The 16,136-nt window shown below is 44.6% G+C and overlaps 1 protein-coding gene across 1 annotated transcript; it reads right to left on the bottom strand.

Moving 5' to 3' along the window:
• Window positions 1-9,831: 9,831 nt before the first annotated feature.
• Window positions 9,832-10,910, bottom strand: LOC103626973 (uncharacterized). Its single transcript, XM_020537726.2, has one exon. It carries the CDS (start codon window positions 10,810-10,812, stop codon window positions 10,105-10,107), a length of 708 nt encoding a protein of 235 aa, XP_020393315.1. The 5' UTR covers window positions 10,813-10,910; the 3' UTR covers window positions 9,832-10,104.
• Between the last annotated feature and the right edge of the window lie 5,226 nt (window positions 10,911-16,136).

Below are 16,136 nucleotides of genomic sequence, written 5' to 3'. Positions count from 1 at the left end.
CAATAACTGTAAATGACCTGAGCATGAGTCGGACGATGTCATGATCTGTCCATCTTGTGCTTCCGTAGCTTCAGATTTTGTTGACAAGGGTCTTGAGCCTGTTGTAGGTCTATGTTGGCTCTTCTCCCCTTATCATTGTGAATCTCCCAAGCTCCCCTTCCACTAGTTCCATTTTTGTAATCATGGTGGCATCATTTCCCTCATGTGATATCTTGAGGGTATCCCAGATTTGCTTAGCGTTGTCCAAGCCGCTGACCTAGTTATATTCATCCCTGCATAAAGATGCTAGCAAAATAGTAGTGGCTTGGGCATTTTTATAAATTTGTTCATTGATGAACACAGGGTTATCAGTACTATCAAAATGCATTCCACTTTCTACAATTTTCCAGATGCTAGGATGGAGGGAGAATAAATGACTACGCATTTTATGACTCCAAAAAGAATAATCCTCTCCATCAAAGTGTGGGGGTTTTCCAAGTGGAATTGATAGTAAATGAGCATTTGAATTGTAAGGGATGAGGGAATAATCAAAAGAGTAGTTCTGATTAACCATTTTCTTTTTCGATGAAGAGTCTTCATCGTCGTCATCCCTTGGTGAAGAAGAGGAGGCATCATTGTCGTAGTAGATAATCTTCTTGATGCACCTCTTCTTTTTCCCGTCCTTCTTCTTATGACTCGAGCATGAGTCAGTGGGCTTGTCGTCTTTCGGCTCGTTGAAGAGGGACTCCTTATCGTTGATCACCATCCCCTTGCCCTTAGGATCCATCTCTTCAAGCGATTAGTCTCTTAGATGAAGAGTACGGCTCCGATACCAATTGAGAGCACCTAGAGGGGGGGTGAATAGGTGATCCTGTAAAATCAAATACTAAATAGACAAAACTTGGTTATGAAGTGTTAGTGTGATTTAAAACCAAGTTGCTAAAGTGTGAACTTTAGAAGAAAACAAATCACAATGAAGATGAACACAAGACACAGTGATTTTTATCCCATGGTTCGGCCAATGCCTACTCCACATTGTGGTGACCTCCTTCGGTCAAGGATTGCACTCAATCCCTCTCAAGTGATCCAATGATCAACTTTGAGTACCACGGTTTCCTTTCTTTGCAGTCTTTTCCCGGTTGCGAGGAATCTCCACAAATTGGAGCCTCTCGCCCTTACAGTCTTTGATCACAAGAGAAGCACAAGAGTAAGAGAGGGAAAGCAACACATGCAAGACTCAATTCGCAGCAAACGCACACACTCAAGCCAAGACGTGAGCACAAAACACGGCGCAGGGAGTTCACAACTCAAATGGTGCTCAAATCTCTAACACACAGTGATCCGAATGCGGGGCGGTGGAGTCTAGGCGTCTAGGAATGATCAGAGAATGCTTGGTGTACTGCTCCATGCGCCTAGGGGTCCCTTTTATAGCCCTAAGGCAGCTAGGAGCCGTTGGAGATCCAATTGGAAGGCAATTCTTGCCTTCTATCGGGTGGTTCACCAGACAGTCCAGTGCACCACCGGACATGAACAGTAGCTGTCCGGTGCCCGATCTCCTTCCTTACTGGGCGAAGCCGACCGTTAGGTCTTCGGTCCCGTTGGCGCACCGGACACTGTCCGGTGTGACCAATCGACCGTTGGCTCGGCCACATGTCTCCCGTTGATCGCGCAGCCGACCGTTGGCCGTGGGCGCCGTTGACTCATCGAACAGTCCGGTGAATTTTAGTTGTGACGCCTTTTCTTTTTCTCGAGAGCGAAGAGTTCATCGCCGGGCCAACCTGGGCACCGGACACTGTCCGATGCACCATCGAGCAGTCTGGTGCAACATAGGTTGGTGCTGGTTTGGCTGAACTCAGCCAATTCTTCTCCAATTCAATTTCTTTTGACTTGGCAAGATTCCTCACACTTAGATAAATATATTAGTACCCAAAAAACAATTTACTAAGTCTGGATACATACCTTGTTCTTTGATTTGCATCTTAGCACTTATGAACCAACATATTTTGTGTTGGGCATCTAATCACCAAAACATTTATAGAAATGGCCCAAGGGCACATTTTACTTTCATCTGTAAATGCATGATATGGCAAACTCCGGATGCATTAATGTTCCAGCAGAGTTTAGGCGCCTTGATTTGAATCTGGCCCCCACAAAACGCAAATCCTTTGTAAAGGGAACAACAAAGGCATAGACTGCCTATTTTCATGAAGCAAGTGTCCAATTCAAGTAATTCACACTTGCACAGTAGTCCCTTGCAGTTAAATTAATTCCTGGCTAGTCATCCATTTTGACATGAACTTGTTCTCTCTTAGGTGTAGGTGTGGGATTATCGACATCCTGGTTGAGATGGATCATTTTCAGAGGGAAAGTCACATCAATCGTGTTGTTGCCCAAGTCGCTACAATGGGTGGGGATCCCTTGCCTGATTATTGTGTTACCTTTTTTATTCTGTGTTTCCTTTCTTTAGGACATCCACAAACAAATCCCGCCCAGGCCAGGCGAGGCGAGCACATGGTACTCCACACTCTTTCCTCTCATCCATGACTTGGTGAATGAGTGTAGCCTCTATATTTAAAGTAGTTCCACTCCACTTGGACTAGCAATATGGGACTATTTGTTCCACCATTCCCTAGCCATACCCATATACATGGGATTTTGAGATTTTTCTAGGATTTAATTGAATTTCACAATTGACCTAACCCATATATCCAACAACCCCCACCATATCTCAAATGCCCATCTGCGGTTTTGCCACTATTCACTACTTTTTAATATACTAGTGTTTTAGGAGAGACTGTTATGTTGAACTTATGCCTAGAACTCCAAGCTACATCAACCCACAACTCGGACAATGGATTATGCCTTGAATTGCAAGTTTATTGTGAATGGGTTTCACTCAAGGCCATAACCAGTACCTGGCTACAATTAGTCCCCTTCTGAGGTGGAGCATATACATCGTACTCCAAGGTCTCTTCATAAGTTTACTAGAGAGCACCCAGATCTCATAGACTATGATGTTAGACAGTCTAACTCATAGGTGTGTTCTTTCAAGAATGTTCTACAGGACAACATCTTTGCTAGTAAAAGCCAATAGAAACACATTAAGGCACAAAGCCAGTCTGCCTTACAACATTTGAGAGTATTGCATCTTTACTTAGAGAGGGTCAAAAGTTACTCTCCTTAGTTCACCAATGGCCTGTTCTTCTCATGACCTAATTCATGGGATCTCTAATCACATAGATTGGGTTTCCACCATGGCAACTTAAACAGGTCTCATACCCATCTCCCTCGATGCGATTTCTATCGTATTACGTGGTAGTCCCTTTGTAAAAGGACCTGCCATATTTTTAATTATTAAAATATAAGTCACACTTATAACTCCAGAGTCAACTTTCTGACAAACTTCAATCGTCTTTTAACATGTCTTGATGACTTCCCATTATCCTTAGAACTTGTCCCTTTACCAATCACTGTCTGATTATCATGGTTCATAAGGATAGCCGATATTGGTTTCTCAACCACCGGTAAGTCCATCAAGAGTTCACGCAACCATTCTGCTTCAACGGTTGTTGTGTCAAGTGCGGCGAGCTTGGCTTCCTTGGTTGACCTTGTCAAGATGGTCTTTTTGCATGACCTCCATGATACAGCGCCTCCACCAATAGTAAAGACATAACCACTGGTGGTATAATGCTCATCAGCATTAGATATCCAGTTCGAATCACTATATCCTTCAAGTACTGCATGCTGAGCAAAATAGTGGATTCCATAGCTTATTGTACCATGCAAGTAGTGCATAACCCACTCAAGTGCATGCCAATGATCAGTCCTGAGGTTTGACATGAACATGCTCAATTTGCTCACAGCAAACGAGGTATCGGGCCTTGTTGCACTAGCAAGATACATGAGTGAACTGATGATCTAAGAATATCTCAATTGGTCTAAACCAATTCTCTTGTTCTTTCGCAGTATCACACTGGGATCATAAGGTGTTGGAGAAGGTTTGTAATTAGACAAGCCAAATCGCTTCAAAACCTTTTCAACATAGTGAGATTGTGAGAGAGTAATCCCACCATCTGCCTTAATCAGCATGATGTTTAGAATCAAATCAGCTTCTCCTAGATCTTTCATATCAAAACTCGTTGATAGAAAAGACTTGACTTCATTGATCACATCAATGTTTTGTGCCAAATATCAATATATCATCAACATATAAGCACGTTATAATTCCTTCGCCCCCACCATAGCGATAATATACACACTTGTCTGATTCATTAATGGCAAAGCCTGCAGACATTAGAGTCGTGTCAAACTTCTCATGTCACTGCTTTAGTGTTTGCTTCATACCACACAAAGATTTCAATAACTTACACACCTTGTTTTCTTGACCCAACAAATCCATCAGGTTGTTCCATATATATTCTCTCGTCCAGCTCCATTAAGAAAAGCTATATTCACATCCATCTGATGGACAAGAAGACCATACGAGACAGCCAAGGCGAGTAGTACTTAAATAGTAGTCATTCTAGCAACAGGTGAGTAAGTATCAAAGAAGTCTTCTCCTTCTTTCTGAGTATAGCCTTTAGCTACAAACCTGGTCTTGTACTTATCGTTTGCACCATCAGGCTTAAACTTCTTTTTAAATACCCATTTACAACCCACGGGTTTATAACCATATAGGGTCGATCAGTGGTCTCCCACATACGGGGTTGGGTCGGGGCGGGGTGGCGTGGGGTGTGCCACGAGGAGTGGGGTAGACCGGTAGGACCAGTTTGGGTGAAGCTTCACCCTAGGTGATAAATAACGTAGTCCTGTATATATATGTATGCATGCATGTATGCATTAGAGTCGGTTACTTATTAAACAAATACGTATTAAACAAATACGTGACGCACATAAATCTTTTAGTCTTTCAGCGGTTTTCTAAACGTCTCTATAAATTTTCATCGGGGCTGGAGGCCGTGCGACGGCAACGTCTGGCTAAGACGCGTACACGGGAGCTGGTGGTTTGTTCTCCTTCCCTTTCGTTCGCTTCCCTGCTCGGACAGATCAAAATTAAGCATGTGATTCAGGGACTATTGAACAGAAGTCAGCTGTAGACTGTAGTTGATGGCGCGCGAAAAGGCACGATGCTCTTCGGGCGATCGCTGTCAAAGCGGCAACTATCGAGTTCAGAATATCATAAGCGAGCAAATGAAGATCGTGAACTTCACCGCCGCCTTTTGCATTCGCACTCCCAAGACCTGTTTAGCAACTCCCTAGATACTGATACAACATACAAATTTAGGGTCACTTTTTTATGTAACGAACTCTTTATGTGTAGTCTTTGCAAATAGTATAGTTTGTTGGTAAAAACTTAAGCAAGACGACTCGACGAGGTTGGGCTTTAATTTTAATGTTTCAATTAAGCATGCAGACCTGAAACTGAAAAGTGGTTGCTCCTTGAAAACATCGGTGGTACCAAGTAAAAGATGTGCAAGTTACCGTATGGTGAGATTGATGAACTTTGTGCAGTTTTCTAGACAAATTTTATGCAACAAATACTGGATAATAAGAAAGGGCCTCTAAAGTCGGTTAGGTGGTCTGAGACTTTGAGTAGCAATCATCAGGTCTGGGTTTGACTCTTCGTGCGAGCTTTCAGACTGTGGTTAAAAAAAATCTTCTCGTCTATTTCACGCCAAAACACAGGTCTAAGGTCCGGTGCCGGTCTCACATGGGCTATGGTGTTGCTGTTTATGGGTGGGGACATGGTTTCAAAGGTTTTCTCGACCTATCTTAGAAAGTCTTCTTCTTAATATAACGTCTGGGGGCTGTCTTACCCCGCAGGTCGAGGTATTTTTAAGAAATACCGGAGAATAATATATGGGCATATCATACGGGTGTAAAAGAAGGAAACTTTGAAGTCATGCATTTTTTTAACAATCAGTTCATTAGTATAATATTTATAATGTTTAACAATCATATGATGGTTGGCTACAAACAGCACGTAGCAAAGACCAAACTCGTTGATAGTTTGTTTTCATTGTCATCTTACAAAATATAAGCAAATTAATTGAATTACTACGGTCTTGATTTTGAATTGGCTACTAAACATCTTAGGGCTATACTAATTTGGGAAGTTCATTTTCCAAAGAATTCCTATTTTTAAGAAAAAACGAACTAATTTCTCTTGTGAAGATAGAAATCCATTGAAAAAATAGATTCCCAAACAAAAAAAAAAAATTGCTCCTCCCCATGGGTTAAACCTCTTTGAGTTGAGGCCGTGCTCAATTCTAGAATCTAGATGGGCAGGTGGAGTGGAGCACATCGATTAGCACGTAATTAAAAGTGGCGACGATGTTGACATTCTAAATTGGCATTCTAGATGGGCAAGTGGAGTGGAGTGCAACCTCGTCACCGTTTCACAGTGGCATATGATCAAGCAACGATATATCCATATGAAGTGCCTGTGATAGATGAAGTCTATATTAGAGAAGCGAAAATTACAGGTCATTGACTCGTTGTCTTGCATTCCTCTCCGTGCCACAGGTATGCAACAGGGTCGGATTTTGATACAGGGCCAAGCCTAGTAGGCCCCACCTCCCTTCGCTATATGGGTATCTTAATTTTAGCCGGGTAAAACACCAAAAAGAGATTAAAAAAACTGAAGCAGGCCACTAATCTACCGTTTAGTCCAACGGAAAGCAAAATGCCAATAGTCTATACCGAAGAAATTCTACAAAGCTGAAAAGGCTTTTGAAGTTAATTACTTCTTTGTTATGGTTGATATGGCAATTACATTATCGAAAAGTAGATTTGAAGAACTTCAGACATTTTAAAAGTATATTTGGATTCTTATTAAGCTCACAAAACCTGGAGTCACCAAATTATGTTGAGCTGGAAGATTGTTGCTCTAAGTTTTCACAGACATTTTCTTTGCATGGTTCATCTGATATTGAGATAAATGATGTAATACTTTAGTCGAGGGTTCTGGAGTTAAGTTTGCTAGAAACATCATGGTTCTTATAGATTTTTTTAGTATGCCAAAAATATGGGTTCTTATCCTAATATATCTACTACTTTTTAGGTCCTATTTATTCTGCATGTGAATGTGGCATCAGCTAAAAAAAGTTTTCAAAACTAAAATTGTTAAATAACTGTTTAAGGTCTACAATGTCTCAAGTACGACTGAACAATTTGAAAACTTTATGTATTGAGAAGTAATTATTAGATGAGGTTGATATCAACTCCATCATTTATGTCTTTGCATAAAAATGTTGGAATAAATGAATAGTTTGATATATTTTTTTTATATTATGTTAGTTTCTACTGATAAAAATTATATGTGTATTAAATAAGTTAAATTATATTTATATAGCAGAGGCCCTCCTCTTTGAGTCGGCTCTAGGTCTCTAAAATATTAGCTCCAACAGTAAAAATTATTGGATAGACATGTCCCTCCCTTTCTGTGTATATGTGACAAATTATCATGGCTCTTTGTAGTCGACCTTTTAGCACATTCGTATAGTGGTTAGCTCTGTACAATTAGTGTAGGACCCCACTTATCTCTTTCACAAAGTTTTTTTGTTTTTGTGTCTATGCATGTTTAGCATAGGCATGCTCCACTCAAGAGCAACTCTGCTCCAAAATTCTAGGTGAAGCACCTCTGCTCCAAAGTCTAGTTTGCCCTGTGGAAGTGGCGAGTAAATACCTTCGAAGTCCATGTCTAGGTTATTTTTTTGAAGAATTTTAGAGTAACAAAAGAGCTACTCCAAAAATCTATATTGTAGCTCTCAAAACACCATGGAGTTGTTGCAACTCTGGAGTATAGGATGTTTGGCTAGCTCTAGCCAACTCTTTGTTGGAGTTTAGGCATGCCAAAACCTCTTAAGCTGGTTGTAAGTTTACCACTCGTTTCTCCTCTCTCCTTTTTTTTCTCTCCTCCACCTCAACATTTATTAGACTTGTTCAAGGGGTGTTTGGTTTCGAGCAACTAAAGTTGAGTACGTACCTGTGAGTTTGTCACACTGAATCTTTAAATGATAAGTACGAATATCAAATATAATCTAATTATAAAACTAGTTACTTAGGTGAAGACTAAAAGACGAGATGAATTTATTAAACCTAATTAAGTCTATATTTAATATTTCCTCCGTCCCAAAGCATAGTTTGTATATATATTTATATTTATTATTATTTATTTAAATATCAATTAAAAAATAAAATAAAATATATTTTAGGATAGAGGAAGTACTAATAATTGATATTTAGGCTGCATGGATTTTAAGAATCCAAATTTTGTGAACCAGAGAATCACCACTAGTGGTGTTTGGATGCTTGGATTGTTGCTTGGATAAAGAGCCAACCCTCCAGTATCTCAAATTATGAAGCTTTCGATAGATTCTCGGATTTTGCGTTGGGTAAAGTGCTCGCTATGAATTCTCAGAATCCCCGGTGAACCAAACGGCCTTTAAACATTTGAGAAAATCTCTTTAATGCCATCAAAATTTATACCGATCTTTTCAATGCCATCTAAAATTATACATTTCCTTCAAAGCCACTGGTTTATATTTCCATCCCTTCAACGCCATTGTTGTTACATGTCGCTGTTAAATGGTGTACGGGTCCACGTGTCATAGCCTGTGTCATAGCCTAGCGACGTGCCTCGCTAGAGCTAGCAATGCAAGATGACGATCGCATGCTGCAACGTATCCATTGCATGCACGAGAGAATGACCAGCTCCAGCTGATCTGAGCTGCCAGGTGCTAATGCCAGCAGGCATGGATCCATCAGACTGCACCAATACGAACCAACCATCATGTAGTATACTTGTACGTACAGTCCCCTCCTGTTCTCTTGTTCGATTCTCAACGTCTGCCACTCGCTGACAAATGCATGAGACGCGCTTCTTCTAGAGCAGATACACTCCCTATCTGATTCGATCCTCTCACACGTCGCGTCGCCGTTGCACGCACACTTCGTTCGATCACGTACGCTCGAGCTCGAGGCTCAGGCAGTTGGCCGCCTTTCGGATTCCATACATGCAGATTGCAGATGCAGGTGTAGGCAGTCTCGCCTCGCGTGTGCCATCCACCACCGGCCACGAGGTTACAACACGTACGCACAGGACCGGTCGGCCCGCATGCTCGCTCGATCGCTCGGACGCACGCACACTCGACGGGAGGGACATGCACAGATGGATGGATGGCGTCGATGATGTGATGGTTCACCATTTCATGCAAGCAAGGTGTTTGACGAGCGGGCTTGCGAACGAACGTGGAAGTACCGGTCTGCCTCGGCTTGGTCCCCGTCGCCGTCGAACAACCTTGGCTCGCTTTGGCCTGGTCCCCGACGTCGAGTTGAGGTCGACAAGACCACCACGCACGCTCTAGGTCGACGGGGGCGCTGGGCGCGGCCCATGCTGCTTCGCCTTGGGCCTTACCGGTCATAGCAAACAGAGATGATGGGAGGGGGTTAGTGCATGCCATGTGGGTCCAGCTACACCAACAAACGGCGTTGGCCGGCTTGTTGACCGCAATGGCACAGAGGGGAACAAAATCTAAAATTGATGGTATAGAAGGAATGCTATAATTTCTAATGACACGTAAAGTATCAGTATAATTTTTAGTGGCATAGAGGGAATTAACTCTAAACATTTGATACGTCACAAACTAACCAAACACCGGGGTAGCAGGTGGCGAAAGGTTCGATTCGGACATCCTGTCCCTGACCGGCCGGCCTGGGCACGTTTGCGTGGGAGACAGGTCCACAGCCGCCACTGGCTGACGACTTCTTTTCCCTCAGCCGTGACGCTTGGTCGGATAAGCAAGCAAGGAAAAATGGAGGCTTGGAAAGATCCACGGCCGACAAATCCCGCGCGTGCAAGTCTTTTTTTTTCTTCATTTTTTTCCCCATTTCTGGAATCTTACCTACGGCAAGCCGATAAACTGCAGAAATACCTTGACAATAGTAGCGTAATAGTGATGGTATTTGGGCATGAATAAATAGTATCCGAATAATAGAACCTTCTAACTAATGCAGTGGTGTCTGGTAACGAACGGCAGCGGCCACACGCAAATGCAGCTCCCCGCGGCCACGTATCGGCGACGGCGGACTAGACAGCAGGACACGACATGAAGCAGAGCATCATCACTTGGCACACGCGGTTGTGAGGAGGCCGATGAGGGCGAAGGAGACGATGACGATGGCCAGCGACGCCGCCCGCGCCAGCTTGCCGAAGCGGCGGGCGAGAGCCATGACCATGACGCCGACGGACACGCTGACGCGGTGTTTGTAGAGGCCGCCACCGAGCGTGGGAAGGAGGACGAAGGCGGCGAGGACAAACAGCCCCACGACCGCGAAGCCCAGGATCCGGGTCGAAGCAGGGGCGGCGCAGAGCACACGCCTGACGAAGGGGATGGCGGCGGCGGCGGCGACGGCGACAAGGGCCGATACCACACCGCTTTTCCCGGCGAGGACGTCGACAGTACGGTAGAGCAGGCCGCCGGCGCCGGGCGCGGTCAGGAAGAGGCACGCGGAGACGAGCAGGGCAGCGCCGAGGGACACGACGAGAGTCAGCAGGGCGAAGAGGTCCGCGCGCGGCGCGTCACCGCCCACGCCCGCGGCGGCTCCGAGTCCGCCGGGCGCCTTGCGGACGAAACGCGCCAGCAGCATGGTGCCGAGAGCGTAGGCCGTGGCCACGGCCATGGCGAGCACGCAGGCGGCGATGTCGAGGAGTGGGCTTCGCGGCCGCCCCGCGACGGCGTCGAGCAGCTGGCGCAGCGCGTCGGGGAATCCCAGCGCCCCGGCGCCGAGAGCCAGGACGATGACCCCCGGAATAGGGCCGGTGCCTGCCATTCGTTCGCGCTGTTCCCCCGTTCGTTCTGCTCACCTGCTGCTCAGTGTGAAGTTTATAGGAATCGGATAGCTTGTTTCCCAGAGACGGCCATCTATTATTTATACAAGATGCAGCCTGCAGGCAGAGGCTGTATGCCACTATGCCTGCCCGGCGGACAGGACATGCCGGCGGTGCGGTGGTCCCCACTTTGCCTTCCAGTCCGTGTCCCAGGAACCGAACGTGCACGATCCACGTGCACCAGTTTTGATCTCCAATTTTCAAAGTACAGGCACGTGTCCAACACGGCAACACCAGCCCACCACCGGAAGTTGTGCGACGATGTATTGCTATTGCTATGTAGAGGCACCACGGTTTAGACTGTCCGTAGCGGTTCCTCTAAATTTCTCTCACAATATCAAATTTTCGCGTTACATCATCACATTTTATCTTATACTTTTTTATTTCCCGCAGAAGTCTTTTCTATATTCTTCCACTATATCTCAATACAATTATAAAATATCATTATCCAACCCTATTCATCATTTATTACCATTTTTTTCTTCACAAATTAAAAAACCACCGCACAAATAAACGGTGAAAGGGGCGGCGGACTCGCTGGCAGCAACGTGTTTCTGTTCACTTCCGACGCCTCGGGGGCTTTGCCCCTGTTTGTTTCGGCTTTTCGCAGCTTCTAGCCACCAAAAGCTAATGCGAACTGCCAAACACTCAGCTTTTCAGCTAGCTTCTATAAAATTCGTTTGGATAAAAACCATTAAAATCAACATAAACATATAATCGGTTGAGTCGTCGCAATAGTAGTAATCCATCACTTTATAGATCCTGAGCCCCATGGACAACTTTATCTTCCTCCGTACGTAATCTTAATGATACTCAAATTCTCTACATAGTCGGATTCTCTCCACAGCTAGATTCTCGGAAAAGCCGAACCAAACAGTTTGCAGGGTACCGTGCTGCGCGCGCAGGGGCGCCCCTGTCAACCACTGCGGTTAGTCTGACTCTCAGGACTAGTTTAGAAATCCTAATTTTCTAAAAGATTTCTATTTTTCCAAGAGAAAATGAATTATTTTTTTTTGAGAAAATAAAAATTTAATATAAAATTAGGGTTTCCAAACTAGCCCTCAGTGTTGACGAAAGGCTCGGTTTTATCTCTTGGCCTTTACCGGCCGCCCCCTAGCCTCGACAGGTTTGTGTGCCAGAGCCACTGGCCGACTGAACGACTGCATTTTCTCCCCCACATTCGCTGGCTTGGAAAGATCTGTCAGGTCGTTGATGGCGAACCAACTTTGCTTGTTTGAGAACAAGAGAAGCCAACCGCAGAATCTCTAAGTTGTTTTTTTAATTTTAGTGTAGACTGTACCTTGTATTTGAAGCGATATGGGAAGAGATCTTTGTTGGTCATCTATTTTAGTTCCTGAAAAAAAAACAGGACAACACTATTTATCTTCCTACCGAGGGATAAGATGAAGTGACGAAGGTTTTTTATTCATGAATAATGTATAGAGGGGAAGATAACGAGATTGGATACGAAGGTGTGGCGGTCAAGCCCTCTCTTTCATTATTGTTCTTTTGTCTACAAGTACTTACATCAGTACCTTCGACTACGACCACAGTAGCACGAAGATGAAAAATACGGCTTCGGAGGTCGACGGTTCTCGGCCCGAAAAATCTAGTCCTCACGCATATGGCATGTACTCCTACTTATAGTGATGGCACAGTGTCAACTTCATATAAAATTATAAACATACACTCAGTTTCTATCAGAGGCGAGCCCCATTAAATTCAAGGGTATTCAAATGAATACCCATTATTTTTGGCAAAATAACTTCAATATATATACATGTATATAGTGTATGCATGAAAAATAAAAAAATGAATCAAATAAATAAAGGAATTCTGTTAATTTAGACTAAAATATCTCCTTCCTACCTTTCATACCTAACTAATCCAATCGTTTGTCGTGGATCATGAAGCCCAATAGAACGACAAAGTCCATGTTAGTACCTCATGACAAAAAAATCCACAAACCCTATTGTAGTCGCACATTGGCAGAGCCACCAGATGCGCCAGCAACCAAGTCGTGGTCACATCTTGCAGCCCCACGTGCCATGAAGACACCAGCACCTCCGTTGAGACATCGTGGCTCCGCGTCGTAGCTAGGTGTCCAGACTTGACTGACTAACTGTCATTGCGTTGCATCTGGCCTCGTTGTTGCGTCGTATGTCGTCCGTCGTCCGAGGCTTCAATCCACCCTCAGGCATCACCGCATGCAAGGACAGACAACTAGGAGCAAGGTCCCATCGTACCAATGTCCAAGCCTACCTAGCTAGTGGCCACCCGACCTGACCTCCCCTGCTTTGCTGCTTGCAGTACTGGGCTACAAATAGGGCATTAGCGATTGGAAAATGCTAAAGAGGACAAGCAGCCAGCTAGCAACTGAGCAAGAACCAAAAAATGCATTTCGATTTAAAATTTTTGAAATAGTTGTATGAAATTTGAGTTTAGTAGACTAGTTATTGAATCAGTTATGACCATAGCGTGTGTGTTTAATTATAGGTTATACATATATATAATTAACTATATATGTCGATAGACATGTTTTAATCTTCCAAAAAAATCATCCTATAAAAAATTTGAATACTCACTCTCTAAATCCTGGGCCCGCCATTGGTTCCTATACACATAAAGTATAAAGTCCCGCGGGGACCTCATCACCCTTTCACTTCACAGATGTGTTAATCAAGCTTCTAGATCCTTCTCATTCACCTTTGCTCAAATTCCGGTATTGCAGAGCCAAAGTTCCCTCCTTCGTCCCTGTGCACACGCCGATCCCATAGAGCTGAAGCTTCGTAGCTTTGCCTTTTGATCACACACTGCTTCCGACGAAGGATAGCTTCATTACCACTTTGTAAACTCACTTGAGAGTGATTTGGTAACACAATGTTTTTAGGATCTTCGGCAAGGACATTCCCCCAACAATAGCCCCTCGCAGGATTAGTTCGTTTTTCTATAACGTGCTCATACCACGAAATAAATGAAGGAATTGTGCTGAAGATCCGAAAAACACTTTCCCCGAGCGCATTATCAAAAACAAGATGCGAAGCGTTCTAATGAAAAGTTATATTTTTCCGGTCCACAAGACAGTGATTAAGTACACGATGTTGCCTTGGCTTCTACGCTCGCTTGTGTATCTAAATCTGACGGTCCCATGTGAACCCACAACATTTATTGCTTTTCCACCTAATTGTTGCTGCTCACTTCTCTGCCTCTGAAGCTTTCTTGCACTTGTTGAGTCCCTGTGAGCTTTGGAAACTCAGATGGCTAGGGTTCGCTCAACTACAAGGTTGGCCACCCCAACTTTATCTGAGGCTACCCAGAGGGACGAAGATGCCCCTGAAATCATGGTGGTTGGGGGCGTCGCCACGATTTCCAAGGTTATGAAGGCATAAAAAGAATTGAAGCAAGGTGAAGTTGCCGAGGATGTAATTGAAAATGCTTTTGGTGCTGAGGAAGAGGAGTTTGAAGGGCAGCCCATGAAGCCAAGTTATATCAACATCAGTCGATCCATCATGAACCCTGATGATTTGAAGGTTATGAAGAAGCTTGGCTACTGAAAGGGAAATAGGCTTACACCTTTTCCTAATTGATTTTGGTGGTTGAATTGCCCAACACAAATAATTGGACTAACTAATTAGCTCTAGATTATGAGTTCTACAGGTGCCAAAGGTTCACAACAAACAAATAAAAAGACCAAGAAAGGGTTCAAATAAAAAGAGCAAAAGACAACCGAAGTGTGCCCTGGTCAGGCGCACCGGACAGTGTCCGGTGCACCAGGGAACCCAACTCTGAACTTGCCACCTTCGGGAATTCTAGGAGCCGCTCCGCTATAATTCACCGGACTGTCCGGTGTAGCACCGGACTATCCGGTGCGCCAGCGGAGTAACGGCTACACAGCGCCAACGGTCGTCTGCAACGAGCAGTTAATGCGCTACAGTGCGCACAGAAATCAGAGCAGAGCCAGAAGGCGCACCGGACAGTGAACAGTGACTGTCCGGTGCACCACCGGACTGTCCGGTGGCCCAGCTGTCAGAAGCTCCAACGGTCAGAATCCAACGGCCGGGTGACGTAGCTGCGCCATGCGACAGCAGCCTCCACCAACGGCTCCTTTGGTGGTTGGGGCTATAAATACCCCCAACCACCCACCATTCATTGCATCCAAGTTTTCAGCCTTCACACCTCATACAAGAGCCATAGCATTCAATACAAGACACAAACAAGAGATCAAATCCTCTCCCAAGTCCAAAGACAATTCCAATCAAATAGTGACTAGTGAGAGAAAGATACTTGTGTTCATTTGAGCTCTTGCGCTTGGATTGCTTTTCTTCTTCCTTCTTTCTTGATTCCAACTCAATTGTAACCAAGGCAAGAGACACCAATTGTGTGGTGATCCTTGTGGGGACTTAGTGTCCCGTTTGATTGAGAAGAGAAGCTCACTCGGTCTAAGTGACCGTTTGAGAGAGGGAAAGGGTTGAAAGAGACCCGGTCTTTGTGACCACCTTAACGGGGAGTAGGTTTGCAAGAACCGAACCTCGGTAAAACAAATCACCGTGTCATCCGCTCTTATTCGCTTGTGATTTGTTTTCACCCTCTCTTTCGGACTCGTTTATATTTCTAACGCTAACCCCGGCTTGTAGTGTGTGCTTAAGTTTATAAATTTCAGATTTGCCTATTCACCCCCCTCTAGGCGACTTTCAATTGGTATCAAAGCCCGATACTTCATTAGAGCCTAACCGCTCGAAGTGATGTCGGGAGATCACGCCAAGAAGGAGATGGTGACCGGCGAGAAGCCCGCCACAAGCCACGGGAAGGCTCCATCAAGGGAGTCCGGCAACAAAAAGAAGGAGGGATCCCCTTCACGCATTAGGACGCACAAGAGTGGCGAGAAGAAGAAGAAAATGAAGAAAGTGGTCTACTACGAGACCGACTCTTCATCGCCCTCTACATCGGGATCCGACACCGCGTCCATCACTTCTAAGTGCCAAGAGCGCAAGAAGTATAGTAAGATCCCCCTACGCTACCCTCGCATTCCTAGACATACTCCATTACTTTCGGTCCCATTAGGCAAACCACCGACATTTGACGGTGAAGATTATTCTAGGTGGAGTGATATGATGAGATATCACCTAACCTCACTCCACAAAAGCATATGGGATGTTGTTGAGTTTGGAGTACAGGTACCATCCGTAGGGGATGAAGATTATGATGAGGACGAGGTGGCCCAAATCGAGCACTTCAACTCTCAAGCGACTACTATACTCCTCACCTC

This window comes from Zea mays, chromosome 5 (assembly GCF_902167145.1).
Source record: "Zea mays cultivar B73 chromosome 5, Zm-B73-REFERENCE-NAM-5.0, whole genome shotgun sequence".
Classification (NCBI taxonomy): domain Eukaryota; kingdom Viridiplantae; phylum Streptophyta; class Magnoliopsida; order Poales; family Poaceae; genus Zea; species Zea mays.
This window is presented reverse-complemented; position numbering and strand designations above follow the sequence as displayed.